Source organism: Anolis sagrei, chromosome 11, assembly GCF_037176765.1.
Source record: "Anolis sagrei isolate rAnoSag1 chromosome 11, rAnoSag1.mat, whole genome shotgun sequence".
Lineage (NCBI taxonomy): Eukaryota > Metazoa > Chordata > Lepidosauria > Squamata > Dactyloidae > Anolis > Anolis sagrei.
The window spans coordinates 4,590,121-4,600,614 of NC_090031.1; the positions used below are offsets into that span (position 1 = coordinate 4,590,121).

The 10,494-nt window shown below is 41.6% G+C and overlaps 1 protein-coding gene across 1 annotated transcript; it reads left to right on the plus strand.

Annotated features, from left to right (window-relative positions):
- The first annotated feature begins 4 nt into the window (after window positions 1-4).
- Window positions 5-8,299, plus strand: PIERCE1 (piercer of microtubule wall 1). The gene is made up of 3 exons (XM_060757763.2): window positions 5-287; window positions 5,653-5,731; window positions 8,047-8,299. Exons 1-3 carry the CDS (start codon window positions 145-147, stop codon window positions 8,233-8,235), a joined length of 411 nt encoding a protein of 136 aa, XP_060613746.2. The 5' UTR covers window positions 5-144; the 3' UTR covers window positions 8,236-8,299.
- The last annotated feature ends 2,195 nt before the right edge of the window (window positions 8,300-10,494 follow it).

A 10,494-nucleotide genomic window follows, 5' to 3' on the forward strand; every position in this document is an offset into this window, starting at 1 on the left:
GTGCCTTTAAGAGCATCTCTTGTTGTGGTCCCCGGTCTCCTAGCAACGGGATGCTTTGTTTCCACCCAACAGCCAATCAGAACCCTCCTGGCTTTGATCCCAGGCCAGTTCATCCTTTGGGACAGAGGTGAGAATCTCTCCGAAATGGCCCAAAAAGAGCCTCTTCCCCAATTGGAACCGCCGACAACGAAAGAGGAAGGCAAAGAGGAGAGGACCAGCGACTATTACCGCATCCATCCGAATTTACCAACCCGCTTCGACCGGCCGGGATGGTTTCGGGGTTACAGGTGAGCTGCGGAGGTTCGAAAGTGGCGTCACACGACATTAAGTATTTTTAGGAATATTTTGTGAATATTTCAGAGAATATTTTTGTGAATATATGTTATGAATATTTCTGCCAATATTTCCATGTTTTGTGACTATTGCTGCAAATATTTTTGTGAATATTTCTGCAAATATTATTCTGAACATTTCTGCAAATATTTTGTGAATATTTCTGCAAATATTTTGTGAATATTTCAGAGAATGTTTTTGTGAATATATTTTATATTTCTGCAAATATTTCAATGTTTTGTGAATATTTCTGTGAAGTTTTGTGAACATTTCTGCAAATATTTTGTGAATATTTCTGCAAATATTTCAATGTTTTGTGAATATTTCTGTGTTTTGTGAATATTTCTACAAATATTTTGTGAATATTTCTGCAAATATTATTCTGAACATTTCTGCAAATATTTTGTGAATATTTCTGCAAATATTTTGTGAATATTTCAGAGAATGTTTTTGTGAATATATTTTATGAATATTTCTGCAAATATTTCCATGTTTTGTGACCATTTCTGCAAATGTTTTTGTGAATATTTCTGCAAACATTATTCTGAACATTTCTGTAAATATTTTGTGAATATTTCCGCAAATATTTCAATGTTTTATGACTATTTCTGCAAATATTTTTTGTAAATATTTCTGCAAATATTATTCTGAACATTTCTGCAAATATTTTGTGACTATTTCTGCAAATATTTTGTGAATATTTCTGCAAATATTCTTGTGAATATTTCTGCAAATATTTTTTCTACAAATATTTTTGTGACTATTTCTGCAAATATTTTGTGAATATTTATGCAAATATTCCTGTGAATATTTATGCAAATATTCCTGTGAATATTTATGCAAATATTCTTGTGAATATTTTGTGAATATTTCAAAGAATGTTTTTGTGAATATATTTTATATTTCTGTAAATATTTCAATGTTTTGTGAATATTTCTGCAAATATTTTTTTGAATATTTCTGCAAATATTTTTGAATATTTCTGCAAATATTATTCCGAACATTTCTGCAAATATCTTGTGAATATTTTTGCAAATATTATTTCTACAAATATTTTTGTGAATATTTCTGCAAATATTATTCTGAACATTTCTGGAAATATTTTATGAATATTTCTGCAAATTGTTTTGTAAATATTTCTACAAATATTTTTTCTACAAATATTTCTGTGAATATTTCTGCAAATATTCTTGTGATTATTTCTGCAAATACTTTGTATTTGTGTAAATATTTTGTGAGTATTTCTGCAAATATTCTTGTGAATATTTCTGCAAATACTTTTGTGAATATTTATGCAAATATTCTTGTGAATATTTCTGTAAATATTTTTGTGAATATGCCTGCAAATATTTTTGTGAATATTTCTGCAAATACTTTGATGAATATGTTTATTTCTGAAAATATTTTTGTAATTATTTTATGAATATTTTAAATATAAATATTTTATTTATATTTTTGTGAATATTTCTACCAATATTTTTTTGGAATATATATATATATATACTCCAGCAAAGGATCACCGCCTTGTCGGGGCGCTGGAGCTTGAGCACCTCAATGATGTCATGAGCGAAACCGTGAAGGGCCACCCAAGACGGGACGGTTGTGGCAGAGAGGTCAGACCAAGCGTGATCCCTGGGGAAGGCAATGGCAAACCACTCCAGTATCCTTGCCAAGAAAACTAAATGGACCAGTACAACAAGAGATATGTCGGTATGCCATTGGAAGATGGGACTCCCAGGTCGGAAGATGGCCAAAATGCTACTGGGGAGGAGCAGAGGATAAGTTCAACTAGCCCCAGATGTGATGACGCAGCTAGCTCAAAGCCGAAAGGAAGGCTAGCGGCCGACGGTACTGGAGGCGAACGACGAATCCGATGCTCTAAAGATCAACACACCATAGGAACCTGGAATGTAAGATCTATGAGCCAGGGCAAATTGGATGTTGTTATTGGTGAGATGTCAAGACTAAAGATAGACATTCTGGGGGTCAGCGAACTGAAATGGACTGGAATGGGCCACTTCACATCAGATGACCACCAGATCTACTACTGTGGACAAGAGGAACATCGAAGAAATGGAGTAGCCTTCATAATTAATAAGAAATTCGCTAAAGCGGTGCTCGGATATAACCCAAAAAATGACAGAATGATCTCAATTCGAGTGCAAGGAAAGCCTTTCAACATCACAGTGATCCAAATATACGCCCCAACCACAGCTGCTGAAGAAGCAGAAGTAGATCAGTTCTATGAGGATCTGCAGGACCTACTGGATAATACACCAAAAAGAGACATTATTTTCATTACAGGAGACTGGAACGCCAAGGTGGGAAGTCAAATGACAACAGGGATCACAGGCAAGCATGGTCTGGGAGAACAAAATGAAGCGGGACGCAGGTTGATAGAATTTTGCCAGGAAAACTCACTGTGTATAACAAACACTCTCTTCCAACAACCTAAAAGACGGCTTTATACATGGACTTCACCAGATGGTCAACACCGAAATCAGATTGACTACATCCTTTGCAGCCAAAGGTGGCGGACATCTATCCAGTCGGTGAAAACAAGACCTGGGGCTGACTGTAGCTCAGATCACGAACTTCTTATTGCCCAATTTAGAATAAAACTAAAGAGATCAGGGAAAATACACAGACCAGTTAGATATGATCTCACTAACATTCCTAGCGAATATACAGTGGAAGTGAAGAACAGATTTGAAGGACTAGATTTAGTAAACAGAGTCCCAGAAGAACTATGGACAGAAGTCCGAGACATTGTTCAGGAGGCGGCAACAAAGTACGTCCCAAAGAAAAAGAAAACCAAGAAGGCAAAGTGGTTGTCTGCTGAGACACTGGAAGTAGCCCAAGAAAGGAGGAAAGCAAAAGGAAACAGGGATAAGGGGAGATATACCCAGTTAAATGCGCAATTCCAGAGGTTAGCCAGAAGAGATAAGGAACTATTTTTAAATAAGCAATGCATGGAAGTGGAAGAAGACAACAGAATAGGAAGGACAAGAGACCTCTTCCAGAAAATTAGAAACATTGGAGGTAAATTTCAGGCAAAAATTGGTATGATAAGAAACAAAGATGGCAGGGACCTAACAGAAGCTGAAGAGATCAAGAGAAGGTGGCGAGACTATACAGAAGATCTGTATAGGAAGGATAATAATATTGAGGATAGTTTTGACGGTGTGGTGAATGAATTAGAACCAGACATCCTGAGGAGTGAGGTTGAATGGGCCTTAAGAAGCATTGCTAACAACAAGGCAGCAGGAGACGACGGGATCCCAGCTGAACTGTTTAAAATCTTAAAAGATGATGCTGTCAAGGTGATGCATGCCATTTGCCAGCAAATATGGAAAACACAAGAATGGCCATCAGACTGGAAAAAATCAACTTATATCCCCATACCAAAAAAGGGAAATGCGAAAGACTGCTCAAACTTCCGTACAGTGGCCCTTATTTCTCATGCCAGTAAGGTAATGCTCAAGATCCTGCAAGGAAGACTCCAGCAATACATGGAGCGAGAGTTGCCAGATGTTCAAGCTGGGTTTAGAAAAGGTAGAGGAACGAGAGACCAAATTGCCAATATCCGCTGGATAATGGAGAAAGGCAGGGAGTTTCAGAAAAACATCTACTTCTGCTTCATTGACTATTCTAAAGCCTTTGACTGTGTGGATCATAATAAATTGTGGCAAGTTCTTAGTGAGATGGGCATCCCAAGCCACCTTATCTCTCTCCTGAGGAATCTGTACAAGGACCAAGTAGCAACAGTCAGAACTGACCACGGAACAACAGACTGGTTCAAGATTGGGAAAGGCGTACGGCAAGGCTGCATCCTCTCACCCAACCTTTTTAACTTGTATGCAGAACACATCATGCGATGTGCGGGGCTGGATGAATGCAAAGCTGGGGTGAAAATTGCTGGAAGAAACATTAACAACCTCAGATATGCAGATGACACCACTCTGATGGCCGAAAGCGAGGAGGAGCTGAGGAGCCTTCTCATCAAGGTGAAAGAAGAAAGCGCAAAAGCCGGGTTGCAGCTAAACGTCAAAAAAACCAAGATTATGGCAACAAGAATGATTGACAACTGGAAAATAGAGGGAGAAACCGTGGAGGCCGTGACAGACTTTGTATTTCTAGGTGCAAAGATTACTGCAGATGCAGACTGTGGCCAGGAAATCAGAAGACGCTTACTTCTTGGGAGGAGAGCAATGTCCAGTCTCGATAAAATAGTGAAGAGTAGAGACATCAGACTGGCAACAAAGATCCGCCTAGTCAAAGCCATGGTATTCCCTGTAGTAACCTACGGATGTGAGAGCTGGACCTTAGGGAAGGCTGAGCGAAGGAAGATTGATGCTTTTGAGCTGTGGTGTTGGAGGAAAGTGCTGAGAGTGCCTTGGACTGCGAGAAGATCCAACCAGTCCATCCTCCAGGAAATAAAGCCCGACTGCTCACTGGAGGGAAAGATACTAGAAACAAAGTTGAAGTACTTTGGCCACATCATGAGGAGACAGGAAAGCCTAGAGAAGACAATTATGCTGGGGAAAGTGGAAGGCAAAAGGAAGAGGGGCCGACCAAGGGCAAGATGGATGGATGGCATCCTTGAAGTGACTGGACTGACCTTGAGGGAGCTGGGGGTGGTAACGGCCGACAGGGAGCTCTGGCGTGGGCTGGTCCATGAGGTCACGAAGAGTCGGAGACGACTGAACGAATGAACAACAACAACATATATATATATATATATATAGAGAGAGAGAGAGAGAGAGAGAGAGTTCTTAAAACATTTCAATGATTTTTTATTAGTCCAGCAATTATTTTTGTGAGTATATTTACAAATATTTCTGCAAAGATTTCAATGAATATTTTTGTGAGTATTTTAGTGACTATTTGCGTGAGGCTTTCGGCCTCAATGTCTAATTTATGTCCCATCTTAGGGTGTCGGAGTTTTTTATAATATTGTAAGTTGCTAATTTTATGCATATTGTGGTTTGTGATTGTGTTTTTCTGTTGTGTGTGTGCTTTCTGCTTTTATATGCTGTATGCCGCTTTGAGCCCTGTTCTGGGAAAAAGCTGGATAGAAATAAATGAATAAATAAATAAAAATAAACCCTACAGTATAGATCAGGCATGGGCAAACCGTTCAGGTGTTTTGGAGTTCAACTTCCACCATTCCTGTTAGGAATGGTGGGAGTTGAAGTCGAAAACGCCTTGAGGGCCCAAGTTTCCTCTTGCCTGGTGTAGATACCTGGAGACCATTGTGAGTATGTCTCTTTAAAAAAGCGCCTTTTCCTTAAGCAAATTTGGATTTTTCCCTCCTAGGAAGAAAGAGCAAAACCCTTTATTCCAAACCACCAACATGGACTACGGCGGGAAGCCTCCCACCGTCCACGAAATGCCAGTAAGTAAGAGAAATTGCCAAAAGCAAGGATATGTGGGTTAAGAAATTGTGGAATTATTGGTTTATTATCCTGGCTTGCTAAACTAGATTGGAAGCGACAGTAAACTCTGGTCCAATACAAGTCAAGAAAAAAATGCAACTAAAAAGGCGAGTTGGAATTGCTCAAATTCTGCAATTCTTCAATGGGATTTGTAGTTTCACAAGTCTGCATGTTTTTGAACTGCTAGGTTGGCAGAAGCTAGGACTAACAGCAGGAGCTCACCCCATCCTGTATCTTTGAACCACTGACCGTCCAGTCAGCAAGTTCTGCAGCTTGGCGGATTAACCTGCTGTGCTACCATGGCCTCTTAATAATAAGTATACAAATAATAATAAATATATAAGAATAATATCTAATAATAAATATATAGTAATGATAGCAATAATAAGAATAATAAAAAAAGAAAATCAAAATAATATCAAATGGTAACACTATGTAAAATGATTATTGTTCCTGGGTTATTGATGTCATTTCCTAATTGGTTCTATCATTAAAAAAATTGGGAAAACTGCAAAAATCTTTGTTTTCGTGGGACATACTCCAGCCCACTTTGCTCTATTTACATCAAGTCTAGAAGGACTTATAGAGAAGGAAGAAAGGAGAGAAGGAAAAAAAGAGAGGAAGGAAGGAAAGAGAGAGGGAAGGATGGAACCAAAGAACAAAATTAAGAAAGGAAAAAAGAGGTAGAGAAGGAAGAAAGGAGAGAAGGAAAAAAGAGAGGAAGGAAGGAAGGAAAGAGAGAGGGAAGGAAGGAGAGAAGGAAAAAAGGAGAGAAAGAGGGAAGGAAGGAAAGAGAGAGGGAAGGAAGAAAAGACAGAAGGAAGGATGGAACCAAAGAACAAAGGAAGGAAGGAAAAAAGAGATAGAGAAGGAAAAAAGAGAGGAAGGAAGGAAAGAGAGAGGGAAGGATGGAACCAAAGAACAAAATTAAGAAAGGAAAAAAGAGGTAGAGAAGGAAGAAAGGAGAGAAGGAAAAAAGAGAGGAAGGAAGGAAGGAAAGAGAGAGGGAAGGAAGGAGAGAAGGAAAAAAGGAGAGAAAGAGGGAAGGAAGGAAAGAGAGAGGGAAGGAAGAAAAGACAGAAGGAAGGATGGAACCAAAGAACAAAGGAAGGAAGGAAAAAAGAGATAGAGAAGGAAAAAAGAGAGGAAGGAAGGAAAGAGAGAGGGAAGGAAGGAGAGAAGGAAAAAAGGAGAGAAAGAGAGAAGGAAGGAAAGAGAGAAGGATGGAACCAAAGAACAAAGGAAGGAAGGAAAAAAGAGGTAGAGAAGGAAAAAGAGAGAGGAAGGAAGGAAAGAGAGAGGGAAGTAAAGAGAGAAGGAAAAAAGGAGAGAAAGAGGGAAGGAAGAAAGGAAGGAAAGAGAGAAGAATGGAACCAAAGAACAAAGGAAGGAAGGAAAAAAGAGGTAGAGAAGGAAGAAAGGAAAGAAGGAGAGAAGGAGAGGAAGGAAGGAAGGAAGGAAGGAAGGAAAGAGGGAAGGAAGGAGAGAAGGAAAAAGGAGAGAAAGAGGGAAGGAAGGAAGGAAGGAAGGAAGGAAGGAAGGAAGGAAGGAAGGAAGGAAGGAAAGGATGGAACTAAAGAACAAAGGAAGGAAAAAAGAGGTATAGAAGGAAGAAAGGAGAGAAGGGGAAAAAAGAGGAAGGAAGGAAAGAGAGAAGGAAAAAAGGAGAGAAAGAGGGAAGGAAGGAAGGAAAGAGAGAAGGAAGGATGGAACCAAAGAACAAAGGAAGGAAGGAAAAAAAGAGATAGAGAAGGAAGAGAGAAGGAAAAAAAGAGAGGAAGGAAGGAAATAGAGAGGGAAGGAAGGAAGGAGAGAAGGAAAAAAGAGAAAGAGGGAAGGAAGGAAGGAAGGAAGGAAGGAAGGAAAGAGAGAGGGAAGGGAGGAGAGAAGGAAAAAAGGAGAGAAAGAGGGAGGGAGGGATGGAGGAAGGAAGGAAGGAAGGAGAAAGGGAAGGAAGAAGGAAAACGCGTGGTGGGTACAGCTAGTACATCATATAGTCCTAAACACTTGGGAAGTGTCCAACGTGTGATCCAATGCAACAGCCAGCAGAGTGATTTTGTTTGTTGTGTACTCTTGTTGTTGTGTTTTAAATAATAACAACATAAACTCTGCCGATTTCCGGTATCCATTTAGAGCTTCCTTGTTTTTCGTGGTCTTGAGCCAAGTTCTCTGTTGGAAGGAGTTAATCCAAAGAGATCTCGGCCTCAGGCCGTAAGGTTCTCGGGTCAGCACCAATTTCGGTAACCACGGGTTTCTTGTTTTGCCTCCTTTGCAGACCTGCTTCCATGTCAGTCCGCACGCCTTCACGGGCAAACTGGCGGCGTTCGGCATGTATACCAACAGCGGCATCAACACCGCGGTGGAGAGGAGCCTGGTGACGGGTTCGGACAACTTCATCACCTTCTGCGACACCTTCAACTTCCACCCCAGCTACCGGACCGGAGGGCCGTCCTTTTGCGAATAGCGGGACCCACTCTTAGTGACTTGGCTCCTGGGGGAAAACACAACATTAAAACATTTGCCTTGTTTGTCCCTTTTCTGAATTGGAATGGAAGGTATTGGGATTTATAGTTCATCTGTAATCATACATCACACAGTCCTAGACGCTTGGGAAGTGTCCGACGTATGATCCAATACAACGGCCAGCAGAGTGACCTTGTTTGCTGTGGACTCTTCTTGTTGTGTATCTGAACTCCACCAAACTTGGCCTACAGCAAAATATACTGGAGATCTCTGGGGGAAATTCACCTTGATTTGTGGGAGTTGTAGTTCACCTACATCCAGAGAGCACTGTGGACCTAAACACTGATAGATCTGGACGGACCAAACTTCATAAACATACCTGATATGGCAAAATTTGATTACGGGAGGAGTCTGGGGGGAACTGATCTTCCTTTCTGGAAGTTGTAGTTCACCGACAACTAGAGAAACGGTGGCCTCAACCGATGATGGACCTGGACCAAACTTGCACACAGAACCCTCATGACTAACTGTCTACTGGAGGGGTTTGAGGGGACTGACTCACCATAGTGGGAATTGTAGTTTACCCAGAATTCCCATGAGTAACTCAGCCTACTAGAGGGGTTCGAGGGGACTGACTCACCAAAGCGGGAATTGTAGTTTACCCACAACCAGAGAAAATGTGACCTCCACCGATGATGGACCTGGACCAAACTTGGCATCCAGAATTCCCATGACTAACTCAGCCTACTGGAGGGGTTTGAGGGGACTGACTCACCACAGCGGGAGTTGTAGTTTACCCCCAATCAGAGAAACAGTGGCCTCCACTGATGATGGACCTGACTAAACTTGCACACAGAACCCTCATGACTAACTCAGTCTACTGGAGAGGTTTGAGGGGACTGACTCACCATAGCGGGAATTGTAGTTTACCCACAACCAGAGAAACGGTGGCCTCCACCGATGATGGACCTGGACCAAACTTGGCATACGGAACCCCCATGACTAACTCAGCCTAGTGGAGGGGTTTGAGTGGACTGACTCACCACAGCGGGAGTTGTAGTTTACCCACAACCAGAGAAACTGTGACCTCCACCAATGATGGACCTGGACCAAACTTGCACCCAGAACCCTCATGACTAACTCAGCCTACTGGAGGGGTTTGAGGGGACTGACTCACCACAGCGGGAATTGTAGTTTTCCCACAACTAGAGAAACGGTGACCTCCACTGATGATGGACCTGGACCAAACTTGTACACAGAACCAACCCTCATGACTAACTCAGCCTAGTGGAGGGGTTTGACAGGACTGACTCACCATAGTGGGAATTGTAGTTTACCAACAACCAGAGAAACGGTGACCTCCACCGATGATGGACCTGGACCAAACTTGGCACCCAGAACCCTCATGACTAACTTAGCCTACTGGAGGGGTTTAAGGGGACTGACTCACCACAGCGGGAGTTGTAGTTTACCCACAACTAGAGAAAGGGTGGCCTCCACTGATGATGGACCTGGACCAAACTTGGCACACGGAACCCTCATGACTAACTTAGCCTACTGGAGGGGTTTGAGGGGACTGACTCACCACAGCAGGAATTGTAGTTTACCCACAACTAGAGAAACGGTGACCTCCACTGATGATGGACTTGACTTTTTCAAATAACCTGGGCAACGCTGGGCACCCAAACTAGTCTATATAAATAAAAATGTAATGTTCGTTTGTGGGATTAACAGAACTCAAAAACCACTGGATGTATTGACACAAAATTTGGACACAAGACACCTAACAACCCAATCAAAAAATTGATTTTGTCATTTGGGAGTTGTAGTTGCTGGGATTTACAGTTCACCTACAATCAAAGAGCATTCTGAACCCCACCAACAATGGAATTGAACCAAACTTGGCACACAGCTCTCCCATGACCAACGGAAAATACTGGAAGGGTTTGGTGGGCAGTGTCCTTTGGTTTTGGAGTTGTAGTTCACCTACATCCAGAGAGCACTGTGGACTCAAACAATGATGGATCTGGACCAAACTCTACACAAATACTCCATATGCCCAAATGTGAACACTGGTGGAGTTTGGGGAAAATAGAATCTTGACATTTGGGAGTTGTAGTTGCTGGGATTTATAGTTCACCTACAATCACAGAGCATTCTGAACCCCACCGACGATAGAATTGGGCCAAATCTCCCATACAGAACCCCCATGTGGGTCACAACAACGTGTGGCAGGGGATGGCTAGTAATATATAAAATC